The sequence below is a fragment of the Oryx dammah genome, unplaced genomic scaffold (assembly GCF_014754425.2).
Source record: "Oryx dammah isolate SB20612 unplaced genomic scaffold, SCBI_Odam_1.1 HiC_scaffold_5, whole genome shotgun sequence".
In the NCBI taxonomy this organism is placed as follows: Eukaryota; Metazoa; Chordata; class Mammalia; order Artiodactyla; family Bovidae; genus Oryx; species Oryx dammah.
The window spans coordinates 100,185,438-100,201,679 of NW_024070189.1; the positions used below are offsets into that span (position 1 = coordinate 100,185,438).

At 47.9% G+C, this 16,242-nt stretch overlaps 1 protein-coding gene across 3 annotated transcripts; it reads left to right on the forward strand.

The window, feature by feature from the left end:
* The first annotated feature begins 404 nt into the window (after nt 1-404).
* On the forward strand, nt 405-15,801 carry LOC120864167 (prostaglandin E2 omega-hydroxylase CYP4F21). Of its 3 annotated transcripts, XM_040241020.1 has the most exons (13): nt 405-622; nt 3,535-3,679; nt 6,421-6,474; nt 6,568-6,699; nt 6,914-6,915; nt 8,489-8,604; nt 9,290-9,560; nt 10,478-10,544; nt 10,724-10,853; nt 14,418-14,551; nt 14,647-14,711; nt 14,899-14,981; nt 15,349-15,801. In XM_040241020.1, the coding sequence occupies exons 1-13, from the start codon at nt 425-427 to the stop codon at nt 15,524-15,526; spliced, it is 1,575 nt and encodes a 524-aa protein (XP_040096954.1). In that variant the 5' UTR covers nt 405-424; the 3' UTR covers nt 15,527-15,801. The 3 variants fall into 3 exon arrangements, with proteins under 3 accessions (XP_040096954.1, XP_040096951.1, XP_040096953.1); XM_040241017.1 differs by lacking the exon at nt 6,914-6,915 and having other exon boundaries at nt 6,568-6,696; nt 8,484-8,604; XM_040241019.1 differs by lacking the exons at nt 3,535-3,679; nt 6,914-6,915 and adding an exon at nt 5,215-5,341 and having other exon boundaries at nt 6,568-6,696; nt 8,484-8,604.
* The last annotated feature ends 441 nt before the right edge of the window (nt 15,802-16,242 follow it).

A 16,242-nucleotide genomic window follows, 5' to 3' on the forward strand; every position in this document is an offset into this window, starting at 1 on the left:
CCCACTCTAGAGAGAAGGTACCAGGCTGAGGGTCAAGGGGCTCCGGGTTTTGACCTGGTGTGGGGAAGGCCACTGCCCATGGCATGGTGGCTCTTGGGAATGAGCTGGCTTGGGAGAGGAGTGGATGCCAGTGGGCAACTAACACATACACACACACACACACACACACACACACACACAAACTGTGTGTGTCTTTCTGTCTCTTTGTCTCTATCATTCCCTCTTCCTTTGAATTTCTCTGGTCTCCATTCCCTCACCCAGCTCATGTTTGTCTGTCTCTGAGCCCTTCTCACCCTATCCCCAGCACTCACCCTGCCACTCATTCCCTTGCTCCTCTCCCTCTATCCATTTCTGCCTTACAGCTCACCATCACTGCCTCTTCCTTCATCCTCAGGATTCACCCTGCACCCCATCTGACCACAGGATGCTGGAGCTGAGCGTGTCCCGGCTGGGATTCGGGCTGGTGGCAGCCTCCCCATGGCTGCTGCTGCTGGTGATTGGGGCCTCCTTGTTCCTGGCCCGCATCCTGGCCTGGACCTACACCTTCTACAACAACTGTCGCCTCCTCCAGTGTTTTCCGCAGCCCCCAAAACCGAACTGGTTCTTCGCTCACCTGTACCTGGTGAGTTTCCTGGGAGATCCTGGGAGATCAGGAATGGGACTCAGGGTTTGGGCTGGGGTCTAGAACAGCATAGAAGCCAGGGAGGCCTGGGAGGCCCCTCTTCCCTCCCTCACTCATTCCTCTGCTTTGCCATCGAGACCTTCCCCACATCCTGCCTTTCCAGCCCTAGCCTGCTTTGGGGTCCATTTCCTGCCTGCCTTGCACACATTAGTGCACCTCTGAGGATGGGCTGCACAGAATCTGGTCCCCTGGCCTCTCCAGTCTCCATGGTGGCCTTGAGGTCCTCTCAAGGGTGCTGTCCTGGGTCTGCTCTGTATGTGGTCCTTCTCCTTGTGACTTTTAACTCAGGGCTACAGCTTCCCCACAGGAATTATCTATCACTTCCCCATCCCCATGCCTCCTCCTTCCAAGATCCCTCCTCTTATCTAACTCCCCTCCCTCTACCAAGATGTCCCAAGGTGCTCATAGCCCAACCTTGGATAAAGTTGGCCAATCACCACCCATTCTAAGAAGCCTTCTTAGACATCTCTCTCCTCCACGCCTGCCCACTTTGTGCCTCAGACTTTGACTCTGGCTTGGCCCTGCTCCTGATTAATTAAACAGCTCAGCTTTCAAATTGCTTAATAAGCACCTCCCAGTTTGATGATGGTTCTGGGAAGCAGACTACAGTCCATGGTTGGCTAATATTAGGATGCAAAATAAAGGTGTGATGACCTAAGTGATGAGCATGCCATCACTTCCCTCTGTCAGGGTCAAAGGGATGGGCATCCAGCTCTTCCTATCTAACAGCCTAGCTGAGAGAGGTGTCCATCTTTTCTTTCTTGTCTTGGACAAGAGCTACCACTTGGTGGAGGATTTACTGAAATTTTACTGTTTATTGTAGCAAAGTTCAGAAGGCAGGGGCATTACAAATCTTCATGTGAAGATTTCCTGAGATTCTGGGTCTTGAAAGCATCTCAGCGAGTCTTCCCAGGTGGTGCTAGTGGTCAAGAAACCTGCCTGCCAATGCAGGTTAGATGGAAGAAAGGCGGGTTTGATCCCTGGATTGGGAAGATGCCCTGATGGAGGGCACAGCAACCCACTTCAGTATTCTTGCCTGGAGAATCCCATGGACAGAGGAGCCGGGCTGCAGTCCATGGGGTCGCCAAGTCAGACACGACTGAAGTGAATTAGCACACAAGGCACAGTGAGTCTTGGAGGCAGCTGGAATGTTCCAAAGTTATGCATCTCTTCTCTCCCCTCTAAGGGCTTGGTCATGGAGTATGATCTTGGTCATTTTTCCTTCCTGTGGTCCCTCATGCTGTGTGACCTCAGCTGAGTCACTCTCCTTCTCTGGACCAGTCTCACCAAGTGCTTTGCATCCTCAATTTGGTACTTGAGGAGAAGGGAGTGAAAGGTTGTTGCTGAACTACGAAAAGACACTGGGATTCTTGGCCTCCGGAGGAGAAGAATTCAATCCGGGGCCAGAAACGAGGGTTGATCGCTCAGAGCTTTTGTGTAATAAAGTTTTATTAACGTATAAAGGAGATAGAGAAATCTTCTGACATAGGCATCAGAAAGGGGCAGAAAGAGTACTCCCTGCTAGTCTTCAGCTGGATGTTATATAGTCACTAGCAGTCTGTTAATGAAAGAAAGGAATGTCTTAAAACTCAGAATGGCACCAGGCCCCTCACCCATAAGATGTAGTTTGGGATAATCTCGGCACCAGACAATTTATCCTGGGCCATAAAACGACTGACCTGAATCTTGTAGAAGGGCAGATTACCATACAAATAATTTTGTTTACATAGATTAGGGGAACAATGTCTGAGTACAACATACTGGTTTGTCAAATCAGTTCTGAGCCATTAGGTGGAACTGACTTGAAGACAGAGTTTGGGGTAAATGCATGGTACATTAACATAGCTTAAGACAAACATTTCCATTAAAAAAAAAATGCATTGGTTAACTCAAGGTTTGAGAACAGTTAACTTCAGGTGGAACCAGGTGTCATTATGGCAACACAGTATTTTAAGAGAAACCTTTTAAAATTTGTATAGAGAAGGAAAAAAAAATATATATATATATATCACTAGTTTGTTTCCTCCTGCCGCTTAAGAGAGATAAAAAATGTCTGACACTTGAGCCTATTTCCTCCATTTGGAGACCCCTGGCCTTCCTGCCTGTTTCCCTCTCAGGAGCAGGTCACAAAGGTGAATGTGACTTATGTTCGCCTGCCAAGAGCCCCTGCGGGTTATTTGTCAGGTTTGAATGAGGCATCCTGAGGGAGAGGATACTTTACCAGGAGGCAACCCACCCTTCTTTTCCTTTGGGTGCAAGAGGTGTCAGCTTCTTCATTTATAGATGGCATAATTGAAAGTTATGTCCATAGGTTGCAGAGAAATAGGCAGGATGTACTCTGCATGGAGCCAGTTGGGGGAGGGTGTTTCATGGATCAGAGCTGCTGTCATGAGTGAGGGGCAAAATTCACACCTGTCCTTTGGGATCGGCCAGGGATGGAAGGCCCCAGGTGTGCAGATGATTTACTGCAAGGAACTGCAGGCTGTATGGACCAGCCAGAATAGGAGAGGATGTGGGACCAAAACCCAGGGACAAGCACTGAGGCCACCTTGCTACCTACAAACCTCTCCAGTGGAGATCTCCTTCTGTGGCCACCCCTGGGGCTGAGACCATTCCCAGGACAAGAAAAAGTTTGGCTTCTCAAGATAAAGTCATCCTACCTGTGGGCAAAGAGCCTGTCTTCTCCCTGCACTCTGGGGTATCTCCTTGGGACTTGGAGGTGCTTCAGGACCACTCCTCCACATGAGGGAAGGAGCAGGAGGAAGCAGACATTCCCTCCATCTGTGTGGGATCTGACACACTGTCCACTGCAGTGGTTTCTTCTCGGGAATGATGTCCTTACATGCTTTCAGGTCTCCCCGACAGAGCAGGGCTTGAGAAAATCAACCCAGCTGGCAGCTAACTACTCCCATGGATATCTGATCTGGTTTGGCCCTATCACTCCCATGATCATTTTCTGCCACCCTGACATGATCCGGTGCATCACCAATGCCTCAGGTACCCATGCAGAGCTTGTGGTGGTGGGTGTCATGACACATTTGATGGATTCTAGCCCCTCCTTGCCAACTTTTCATGTGGGCCCTACAAGACCCTGCTCCCCCTTCCTCTCTTTTGTCTCAGCCACTTCCGCTTTGCTTCATGCATTTATCAAGCTCCATCTTACTGACTCCTGTTTCTTCCCATGGCCGTTTGGCCTCCAACCTTGTACCCTTCTGAAGTTTATCCCCAATCTCAAGGTCTCATATGTGGACAGAGAGATCCTTGACCTGGTATGGTTGGTCAGGAACTGGCCAGCAGAAGATGTGGCAATCCAGAAAAGAAACAAAATTCTCTGCTGGGGTGTGCTGGAGGGCTTCCTGGAAGAAGAGGTACTGGAACTAGGTCTGGAGCAATGAGAAGAAAATATTTCAAAGCAGAGGGTAGAGTGACTCAGTGGGCATCCATAGTATCCCAGGCCCCCTGCCAGGCCGGCCCTCAGTCTCACTCATCTGCAGACCCAGAGCAATGAATGCTTCTGGCTGCTGCAGGATTGGGGGCTGCTCTTCCTGTGACATCCACCTCTCTGGTGGGCCCATTTCATTTATCCTATCCTGTGGCTCAGCCACTCTAGTTCAGTGCTCTCCTTCTCCAGTTCCCAGGAATCTCCCTAAGAAGACTCCACCCCACCCTGTCTCCCTTCCCTTGCCCTCTGCCCCTCTCATCTGAGACAGGCCAGGGGAACGGGCAGCTTCTGATGGAGACCTGGGTTCAGACACCAGAATGCTGAGTGGCACTGGGAAGGGTCCTGTCTCCCTCTGGTTGCTGAAGTCTCTTTCAGCTGTTAGTGGTGTAATTGCCGCCTTGTATGGTTTAAGCAAAGAAAGGAAATCAACTGACCAGCTGGATCCAGGTCTTAAACAATGTTATCAGAAATCTGTTTTCATCATTTAGTGTTCATCTGTGATGGCTTTACTCTCATCCTGGTAAAACTGAATCTCAGACGCTCAAACTCCATGGGAAAGGGAGTTCATTTACAACAGTTCTAGGAAAAGTTGAGGATTCCTTTTAATTTGTCTGATTTGGGTCATAGGACCAGTTCCTACAAACCTAAGATTCTGAGCATCCAGGCTTGGCACCATAGGGTCCACTGAGCTATTGTTTTGGGGCTCAGAGCAGTTGGATAATTAAGAATTCAGGCCATGGATGAAAGAGTCTTGGGCTGGTGTCTCAGGTTTACTGTCCGGGAGAATGTGTGCAAGGGACTCCATCATTGAGAGCCTCAGTTTCCTTATCTGCAATATGGGGACGAAAGAGAAGTCAGGTGAACATGGTGTTTGGGATCCAAACAGGGAAAGAACCTCTCTATCCCTGTACCAGAGAGACCACAAAGATTGTATATGACCAATGTGGGGAGGGAGCCCAGGAGAAAACTCAGGACAGACAAGCAGCTGCCGGAGGTGACTCATGGGCTCGGGTGTGGATCTCTGCCCTGCAAATCCTTGCCTCTTGCAGCCGAGAAGAGTGTGAATTGGGTCCTTTCTGTTCCTCTCCAGATTCAGAGTTGGGAGGAAGGTCTCCTGTACACACAGGGCCTGGCCAGCACCTATGGGGATGTGTGCTGCCTGTGGGGCACGGGGGGCTGGCGTGTGGTCACCTGCATCTTCCACCCCACCACTCCAGGTAGACGTACTCTTGGCCATGGCTTGCCTGCTGCCACATCCTCCGTGCTGGGTGCAGACACAGGGCGCTGTGGTAGAGATGCCTCTGCCTCTTTCTTACCTGGACTCTCACCTGCCTACTTCTAGTCATGTCTACTCACACCTAGGGCATATCTGTGTGCTGTCTGCTGTAGGCTATGTCTGGTCAGCTTTATGTTTCTACCTGGTTTCTGATTACAGCTGGTACAAGTTTTACCTGGTGATACCTGGTATATGATTAAACCTGGGCTCAAATAGACATGGTCTCAGTCACATCTGAGGCATTTTGAGGTTTGTCTTTTTCTTGCCTGAGATGCTGTTAGTGATTATCTGGTTCTCCTGCTTGTCATGTCTGGGTCACGTTTCAGGTTTGTTTGAGGTCTGAGACTCAGGGTCATTTTCAGACATGCTAGTGACCTTATGTGATCTTGTTTGATGCCTGTCTTAGGGTATGTCTGAGTCATGTCTGGGGCCCAACCGGGGACACACCTGGTTCAGGTCTGTGACATCAGTGTATGTAAGCCCTGTGTGAGACTCATGCTGGGCAAATTCAGGCCAAGTTAGATTGTCTTCAGGTCCATGTGTCATATCAGGCTGTGTCATCCATGTTGGGCCATGTCAGGACATGTTAACACATGGGGCCATGTCACATATCTCAGGAGAGGTCAGACTGCAGGGGCAGATGTGGTGTTCTAGGTCCCCATAAAGATGTTTTGTAGAGTGCTGGGCTATGCCTGTGTCTTCATAACATGTTGGACCATGTAGGAGCCATGTCAGGGAATGTTGGGGCATGTTGTATCTTGTTGGAGTGTTTCTGAGCACCTAAGAGTTGTGTCTATGGGCTCTGCCTTTGCTCTCCTCTGTCCTGCAGCCTGGTCTGGTCCCCCCACCCCCCGCCCGTCACCTCTCCACCTGGCTTCTGGCTTCCAGTTCTCTTGGCCCCATTCCTGCTATGTAGGGCTCAGAGCAGGAATGCAGACTCCTGGCTGGGATCCTCTATTCCACACAAAATTTCCTCCTTCCCCCATCTCCCTGGCCCCTGATGGTCCTCCTTCATGTCAGCTGCTGTCGCACCCAAGAACATGAATTTCTACAACTTTCTGAAGCCCTGGCTGGGTGAGTAACTGTGAGCGAAGGGGATTGGGGACAACCCTGGGGACCCAGAGGAAAGTTCTGCCTTTTCCCACTCCCCGTGGCTATCTCTGCTAGGGGATGGGCTCCTGCTGAGTGCTGATGACAAGTGGAGCAGGCACCGTCGCATGCTGACACCCGCCTTCCACTTCAACATCCTGAAGTCCTATATGAAGATTTTCTCCAAGAGCACAGACATCATGCATGGGAGTCTCTTGAACCCAGGGTCCCAGCTGGAGTATTGGGGACAACGGGGACTCAGAGACATCTTGTCTGGAACCTGGCTCTTGTGGGTGGCTTTAAGGCCATGGGCTCTTCCTTTCTGAACCGTGGTTTCCACAGTTGAAAAATAAGGATTAGGTGATCCCTGCTTTGTAGGGTGGCTAAGATGACCTAATGGAATCATGTCTCTGGCACATAAGAGAGGTTCAGAAGGTGTTAGTTTCTACATTTTTCTCAAAGAGGCCTTGGAATCTTGAGACATGTTTGGTAAAAATGACGAATATTTTGTAGTAGTTATTCTAGAGTAACAAGTCACTTAAAAACAGTAAGTGCTTGGTATTGAGAAGTCTGTGAGTCAGCTGGCTGGTTCTTCTGGATGTAGATTGGGCCACTAGTGTGTCTGTGATCAGATAGGGAGTTTTGCTGATCTAGGGTCATTCTTCTCACATATTTTGGGCTTGGCTGGTTGCAGGCTGATCTCAAATGGCCTTACTCCAGGCAAAGGACTTCCTTTCATGTGATTCTCTCCCTTTAGAATGCATCTCAGGTTTGTTCACATGGCAGAAGCAGGGTTCCAACAGCCTGACAGGAAGCTGCAATGCTGCTTGGGAGCTTGGTTTAGGACGATCTACTCATCATTTCCACCAGAGTCTATTGGGCAAAGCAGAGCTTCCCCTGGTGGTTCAGTGGTAAAGAATTTGCAAGCAATGTAGGAGACACGGGTTTGATTCCTAGGTTGGGAACATCCCCTGGAGGAGGGCATGGACACCCATTACAGTATTCTTGCTGGGAGAATCCCATGGACAGAGGAGTCTAGCGGGCTATGATCCAAGAGTTCTCTAAGAGCCGGACAGGACTGATCAACTAAGCATAGCACACATTGGCGAAAGTAGATTCAAGGCCAGCTCAGAATCAAAGCAGGCTCCACCTACTAATAGAAGTTACTGAAAATGCACATTGCAAAGGGTTTGGATATATATCCACAGAGAAGGTCAGGAATTTGTGACATGGCTGTGTCTTTTCCATACTTGCAAGCTGACAAGGGAGCTTGTTACTGTTTTGTGGATTCTGTCAGAAGACATGAGAGTCCTGGGTCACTGACAAAGGATAGTTTTTTACTCTTGGCATAGCAAATGGCACCTTCTTCTTGCTGGTTTGCATTCTTCCTCCAAGTCAACAAATCCCATGTGGATGGCAAATGTGGACTTTGACTGGTACCTACTCAAGTAGTATGTTTTATTATAGGGTGGAAGAATACCAGATTTAGGGTGTCTGTGACTTTTAGAACTAGAAGCACGCCTGATATTTTCCCAGGAGGAGACTTTACCGCACTCTTAAAGGTTGTTTGCTGCAAACACAGCTCTGAGAAATAGTCCAGGTAAAGAACATCATGGACTACCAATTTTTGGCATACCCAGCAAGATTACGCAAAAGTATTCAGGGCCTATGGAGAACTACCTCTCTAAACACAGGGACAGTTTATTCATCAGTTTCCATCAGTGAAGGTGATGAAAACTAAAATTTGCTTAGCACTTAACTTTATGCAGTAAGTTGACCAAGGATACAGAGAGCAGGAGGGTGAGCCAAGATTCAAAACCAGGTCTCCTGACTCCCAGTCATGAGAACTTCATGTCCTAGCAGTAACAGCTTCCACTCCCACTCAAGCCTGATACTCTCTGGAGATGGTTTCCTGGGGCCAAGAGGCAGGGTCTGGGGGAGTCCACTCAGGTGGTTGGGAATGGGCCCTAACACTGTCTCCTTCTCTGTCCAGACCAAGTGGGAGCACCTGGTCACCCAAGGCCACACCCGTCTGGACATGTTTGAACACCTCAGCCTTCTGACCCTGGACAGTCTGCAGAAATGTGTCTTCGGTTTTGATAGCAATTGCCAGGAGTGAGTCTCAGCTAAGAGCCTGGGAACATGAGTCATAGACCCAAGGTAGTAGACGGAGGAGGGAGGACTGACACTGACCAGAGCAATAAGGAGGGCCTTCCTGAAGGAGGTGGCCCAGAGCAGGACGACCCAGGACAGGAAATGGAAAGAGAAGGAGGTATCCTTTCAGGTCGGTAGGCCTGTTTGATAAAGAACAGAAGGCTAGAATGAGAAAAGTATGTGCAGTAGTGAGGAGAGACGTTGGAAATCAGGTTGAAGAAGTGGGCAGGTAATATCTTAAGGACATTTGGAAGCCAGGCAAAGTGAACCTGACTCAAAAGAATCCAACTGTCATACAGACATTGGATGTAAGAAGACTAGGGAGGGGGCTGGGCCACTGACCAGCTGGGAGAGGATAAGGTACGAGCTGGGTGGACGGTTCTGGAAAGGAGATGGGAGCAGTGAGAGAGACAGGAGAGAAACATGATATCGAAGCTGTGCTCCAGGTGCCTGGGGGCATGGAGTCAGCTCATGGAGATGGGATGTGGGTTGAGACGAGTCTGAAGAGTCACAGCTTCTGGCTCATCCCCACACTATCTGTGAGCCATTTGTTCTTGGAGCCTCAATTCCTGAAGGGAGGTAGCCCCTGGCTTCTGGGCTTCAGGTGTTTTAAGTTGTTTCCTCCCTTCAGGCTCTCATCCTGTAGGAAGCCCACTAAATATATCACCGCCATTTTGGAGCTCAGTGAGCTTGTGGCAAAGCGGAACAGGCAGATCTTCCTGCACACGGACTTCCTATACTTCCTCACCCGGGATGGGCGGCGCTTCCGCAGGGCTTGCCGCCTGGTGCACGACTTCACCGATGCCGTCATCCAGGAGCAGCGCCGCCCTCTCCCTAAGGAGAATGTTGATGACTTCCTTAAGGCCAAGGCGAAGACCAAGACTTTGGACTTCATTGATGTGCTTCTGCTGACCAAGGTGGGTTCCTCTGGGACCTGAGTTCAAGAGGTAGAATGGACTTTGATCTGATCAAAGAATTTGAATGGGATGTAGAGGATCCTGAGAAGCCATGGAAGGGGCTTGTGGAATGGAGGGATGGGTCAGGGATAAGTTTTAGAGATGACCATGTGGAATATTGCCTGTGGGGGACTACTAAGCCTGAAACTGTGAGGGGCCTGAGATTTCACTCAAATGGGAAACTAATAAGTCAGTCTACCACAGAGATAGACTGTGTACCTAAATATGTGTATGTACGGTATACATACAGAATCCTGGATCAGAGCAGCCCATTTATTACTCATGGCAAAAACAGTAACCAGAGTAGAACTGTAGCTCTGCTACCCCATTCCTAAATTCCTTTGATGGCTCAAGTATGCTATTACCTGTACATGGCAATCATACTTGCGTCACAGTAAAAGTACATACCTCCAGATTTTTAAATTTGGAACTTATACAAGACAGCTGATACATTTTCCCCTTTCTCCCTATGGGGAGAGGGAGAGAGAGACACACAGGGAGAGAGATTATTCTGGAGCTTAAACAAATTATTTTTGGTAAGAAGACAAAGTCTAAAGTTTTTATATTTTTATAACCCAGGTTGTAACCCAGGTTGCCAGGAACTTTTTTTTTTTTTTTCAGAAATCCCTCATTATTTTGAAATATAAAAATAATTATGGGTGACTGATTATTTTTTCACCAGGGACAACGTAGGAGACAAAGAGGTCAAGGAGGAGGTCTCTGGGGTGGGGCCTCTGGTGACAGAGTGCACAGGTGGTTTAAAATCTCAGGGTGGGCTTGGGTCTCTGGATGGATAATAGGGCTTCAGAGATTGTCTCAGTTTAGCCTCAGAAACCCTCTGAGCTAGAGAAATTCTAGGGACCTTGCTTTCTCTCCAGGATGAAGATGGGAAGAGATTGTCAGACGAAGACATCCGGGCTGAAGCTGACACCTTTATGTTTGAGGGTGAGGCACCAGTGTGAGAAAATGTAGGGATAGGGTGTCTCTAAACCCAGGAACTAGCCCAGTGGACCCTGGACCACCCCATCCCTCTCCATCCTCCTCATGGGCTTTACCATGGGGGTGTTGTCCACCCTGTGGTGCTGAAGCAGTCCAGAGACACAAGTCTTTCCGGATGTCCCCAGGCCATGATACTACAGCCAGTGGCCTCTCCTGGATTCTGTACAACCTTGCAAAGCACCCAGAATACCAGGAGCGCTGCCGGCAGGAGGCGCAAGAGCTCCTGAGGGACCGTGAGTCTAAAGAGATTGAATGGTGAGTGCAAGTCTTCATGGCCTTTTTCTGAGCCCTTTTCATTGCCTCTGCTCCCTGGCTGGGGAAGAGAGAAATTTTTTGTGTGCATTCTGTCACTTAGTGGAAATAGGAACAGAGCCCAGAGGCAGGATCTCAGACCCAGCATATGTGTGTGTGTGTGTGTGTGTGTGTGCACGCATGCTAAGTTGCTTCAGTTGTGTCCAACTCTGTGCGACCATATGGACTATAGGCCCACCAAGGTCCTCTGTCCATAGGATTCTCCAGGCAAGAATATTGGCGTGGATTGCCATGCTCTCCTTCAAGGGATCTTCCCAACCCCCGGAATGAATCTGCATCTCTTACATCTCTTGCACTGGCAGGCAGGTTCTTTACCACTAGTGCCACCTGGGAAGCCCACTCAGCATGGATAGGAGGACAAAATTTGCTGGCTTTTGGCAGAGAAACCTGGATTTCTGAGATAATTAACAACAATATGTGAGGACAGATGATGCCACTTAGCACAAATTCAGTAAGTGAACTTCGCCTCCACTCCCTGACTGTTTTCTCTGAAATTACATGTTTTCAAACATCTTCGCGTCCTGAGTATTTGCTAATCTCCTGCCCCTTAATTCCTCATATTGTTGAGTCTAGGGTTCACTAGGATCACCTGCGTATTAACGTCACCCAACTCCTTTCTTGGAACATCTGTGGCTTCATCCATCTAATCCCTACTTAGGAAACACTGCCATACTGCCTCTCTGTCCCCAGTTCTGTGCCATCTCCAATTCTTCCCAGCCCCATTCTGTATGCTGGAGACTCAGGAAGGACCAGACCCAGTCTTTGCTTTTAAGGAGCTCCTAACCTGCTGTAGAAATAGTCCCAGGTCAGGACACTCCCAGTGTACATGGGGAGGGCTGGGATTTGGAACAAGAGGGGCCAAGTTGAGGGTGGAAAGAAGTGCCTCGGCAGAGACTCTGAGATATAATCAGTAGATTTTTGGGTGCATTTGAGGTACATTTAGGTCAAGAAGACAGCTGGGAGAAAATGAAGAACTTGGGGGAAGGGATGAGAAAGAGGGAGAGTGAGAGAGAGAAAGGAAGGAGGGAGGGAGGAATTTGACTTGAATATATAATTGACCTGTGGAAAGCAGATTACCTCATAATATTAATACACAGTATCCCAGAGTGTGAAGTGGATAGCTATTTTTGGATATTCAGGGAGTCTTTAGGCTTTTAATCAAGTCTAAAATTTTAGCAAAAAGATTGTATTCACATGTTGTTAACTTAACCTTAGATACTCTTGTTGCTATGGTAAACCATATATTCTATCTGGATTGAGAAATATTAGAAGTTTAATTGGAAAATATGCATTCACATTTCTTGGTAAGTTTAATTCAGGTATTTTATATCATCACCATAATTTTTTCTTTTATTATTTTTCTAACTAATTGTTATTTCTAATAAAAAACTGATAATTATGAATATAAATTTCTTGCCCAGTGAACATAGGAAATGCTAAATATTGAGTCTCATATCCATAAGAAAAATAAAGATTGTTTCCTAAAATCTCAGGAACAACTGGGAAGCTACGTGTAAAAAAGTTAATTCATCCTGCTTCTCATGTCTTATAAGAAAGTAACATCCACATGAATCAAAGATTTAAAAAATGATGGCATCTTAAAGGCTCTAGAAGAAACCATGGGAGGTTATAGCTCCAGAGCAGGGAAGACTCTATTTTTGAGACAAATCCTAAGAGACATACAAGAAAAGATTGAATATACTATTTCATGAAATAGATAAAGAGTGGTGTGTATGGTATTCAGTATGCTAGTACATAATTTTTTAATGCGAAAAATACCTTTGGAAGGATACATAATCACTAGACAAACTATAAGAAAGGGAGAGGAGTGCTATTGGTCCATAGATTTGGTGTTTTGTAGATTTCCAATTTTGAGCTAGTTAACTGTCTTTCAGTTCAGTTCAGTTCAGTCACTCAGTCATATCCGACTCTTTGTGACCCCATGGACTGCAGCATGCCAGGCTTCCCTGTCCATCACCAACTCCTGGAGTTTACTGAAACTCATGTCCATTGAGTCAGTGATGCCATCCAAACATCTCATCCTCTGTCGTCCCCTTCTCCTCCTGCCTTCAATCTTTCCCAGCATCAGGGTCTTTTCAAATAAGTCAGTTCTTCGCATCAGGTGGCCAAAGTATTGGAGTTTCAGCTTTAGCATCAGTCCTTCCAATGAATATTCAGGATTGATTTCCTTTAGGATGGACTGGTTGGAGCTCCCTGCAGTCCAAGGGACTCTCAAGAGTCTTCTCCAACACCACAGTTCAAAAGCATCAATTCTTTGGTGCTCAGCTTTCTTTGTGGTCCAACTCTCACATCCATATATGACTACTGGAAAAAACAGCTTTGACTAGATGGACCTTTGTTGGCAAAGTAATGTCTCTGCTTTTTAATACGGTGTCTAGATTGGTCATAGTTTTTCTTCCAAGGAGTAAGAGTCTTTTAATTTCATGGCTACAGTCACCATCTGCAGTGATTTTGGAGCCCAAGAAAATAAAATCTCACTGGTTGCCCTATCTATTTGCCATGAAGTGGTGGGACCGAATACCTTAGTTTTCTGAATATTGAGTTTTAAGCCAACTTTTTCACTTTCCTCTTTCACTTTCATCAAGAGGCTCTTTAGTTCTTCTTTGCCTTGGCTTCCCTGGTGGCTCAGAGGGTAACTGTTAATTAATTAATTAATTTAATTATTTTTAATTGGAGGATAATTGCTTTACAATGTTGTGTTGGTTTCTGCCATACAGCAACACGAACTGGTCATAACTACACACACACACACAGACACACACACATACATGCACACACCCTCCCTCTTGAGCCTGCCTCCTATCAGCTCCTTATCCCACCACTCTAGGTCATCACAGAGTGCTAGGCTAGGCTCCTCATGTTATATAGTAGCTTCCCTCTAGCTATGTATTTTACACACGGTAGTGTATATTTGTCAATGCTACTTTCTAAATTCTACTGGATCTTATCTGCAATGCTTATAAAAACTTTTCCAGTGAATTCTCTTTCACTGTCTGCCAAAATGATGCATTTACTCCACATTTCAAATGACATTACCCTCCTTTTTTTCTCCTGTTTAATTGTATTAGCTAGTATCTCTAGTCCTGTAATAAATAAGATAAACATTCAATCTGTTTCTTGCTCATTTACCTTTTGATTTTGCAATCTTGCCATAAAGAATGTTCCACATTCATACAAATTTGTAAATATTGCTATGGTTCACTTTTTGTTGATTTGTTCAGAAAAGCTTCTAAAAATATCTGACTAAATTTTGTCTAGTACTTCTGTGATGTTGCTTTTCTTTCTCTCTTTTTAAAAACCATTTTATTGAGGTATGATGATCGAAGGAAAAGCTGTATATATTTATGTATATGACTTCATGAGTTTGGAGATATTTGATCCATCTGTGATTTTGTTCTAGGCAGAGAGGATCTTATAGGGCACCAGGAGGGCTGGGGTGGTGTCTCTCTTTTTTCACCCCAGATAATTGTCATGGGGTTTCCTTAGGGATGACCTGGCCCAGTTGCCCTTCCTGACCATGTGCATCAAGGAGAGTCTGCGGTTGCACCCCCTGGTCACGGGCATCTCTCGCTGCTGTACCCAGGACATCATGCTTCCAAATGGCAGGGTCATCCCCAAAGGTGATCATAATGATTAGGGGAGGAGGTTCCTGGTAGGAAGAGGGGCCCATCAGTCAGGTTGGAGCTAGTTCTGATTGGTCCCTCCTCTTCCACAGATGTTATCTGCCTCATTGATATTTTCGGGACCCATCACAACCCATCTGTGTGGCCAGACCCTGAGGTGATGCCTCTGCCACGCCATACTTCCATCATTCCTGTCCATTCCCTTTGGGGGCCCCAAGGGCGACTACAGAATTCTGATTGGCCAATCAGACATCACCTCCTTCCCATTATACACATATCTGCCTCTCCAAGGATGGACGTCCTGGGAGATCCCACCCAGAAACCCTGTCTTTTCTTGCCCCCAGGTCTATGACCCCTTCCCCTTTGACGAAGAAAACATCAAAGGGAGGTCACCTCTGGCTTTTATTCCCTTCTCAGCAGGTCCCAGGTGAGGGCATTGGGCATTTGAGGTGAGGATGGAGTAGTGGGGGCGGGGTTCTGGGGCTGAGATTCCAGGCGTGACTGTGGGGGCAGGAAAGGGGCAAAACTGAAGATGGTCAGAGTTCTGGCACTCCTCTCCCATCCTGGGAGTGGTAGTGGGCGCAAAGCGGGGTCTGCAGTATGCTGAGAGCAGGGTTCCTTTGTCTGCTGGTCTGCATTCTAGACTGAGGTCTGGGCTAGGCTCAGGGGATATGCAAGTCCACGAGGGGGATCCCAGGCATGGTTAGCTTTCTCTATCTCTGCCAGTCAGATTTCAGGCACTGTGGGTTCGAGATGAGGGTTCCGTGTAGTCAGAGCCCCGACTCCTTCCACAGGAACTGCATTGGACAGTCGTTTGCCATGACTGAGATGAAGGTGATCCTCGCTCTCAGCCTGCTGCGCTTCCGTTTTCTGCCAGACAAGGAGGAGCCACGCAGGAAGCCGGAGCTGATTCTGCGCGCGGAGGGTGGACTTTGGCTGCAGGTGGAACCGCTGAGCGCAAGCCCCCAGTGACTGCACTATCCACTACCATCCTGCCTGGGACTCTCTGTCGTCAAAGGGGCCCAGAGTTCCCCCTGCTGGCTCTCGGTGAGACTCAGGCAAACGTGACGACAGCATTTTATTCCTGGGAGTCTGCAACGGCCTCACCCCAGTTCCGTTCACGTTTGCCTGAGTCTCACCGAGAACCAACAGGGGGCGCTCTGGGCGCTTTTGAAGATACAGCGAGTGGGCGTGGTTGATTGGAGGCGGGACCAGTTGCCATGTGCCCAATATTACCTCTTTAGCTGAATCCCAGGGACGGGGGAGCCTGGTGGGCTGAGGTCTATGGGATCGCACAGAGTTGGACACGACTGAAGGGACTTAGCAGCAGCAGCAGCTGACTACCAGACTGGCACTGTGGTAGAGAATCTACCTGCCAATGCTGGAGATGCAAGAGATGCGGGTTGGATCCCTGGGTCGGGAGTATCCCCTGGAGAAGGAAATGGCAACCCACTCCAGTATTCTGGACTGTAAAATTTCATGGGCAGAGGAGCCTGGCAGGTTACAGTTCATGGGGTCACCCTGAGCACACATGGATATATGCACGGCTGACTACAGGACCCTATGCTGATGGCTTGATTTTCCCAGAACCCAAACATGGGCAATAGGAAGCCACATGAGGTGTTTGAGCAGAAGAGGGACCAGGGTTAAGGGTGGACTTAAGAGGTGGCGAGTGTTCTTCAATATAT

Excerpts from the sequence above, each read along its gene's own strand:
- LOC120864167 (XM_040241020.1), top strand. The coding sequence starts at position 425 with ATGCTGGAGCTGAGCGTGTCCCGGCTGGGATTCGGGCTGGTGGCAGCC. Across the intron at positions 8,605-9,289 it reads TTTGATAGCAATTGCCAGGA|GAAGCCCACTAAATATATCA; the intron begins GTGAGTCTCAGC and ends CTCATCCTGTAG. Across the intron at positions 14,712-14,898 it reads CTGTGTGGCCAGACCCTGAG|GTCTATGACCCCTTCCCCTT; the intron begins GTGATGCCTCTG and ends TCTTGCCCCCAG.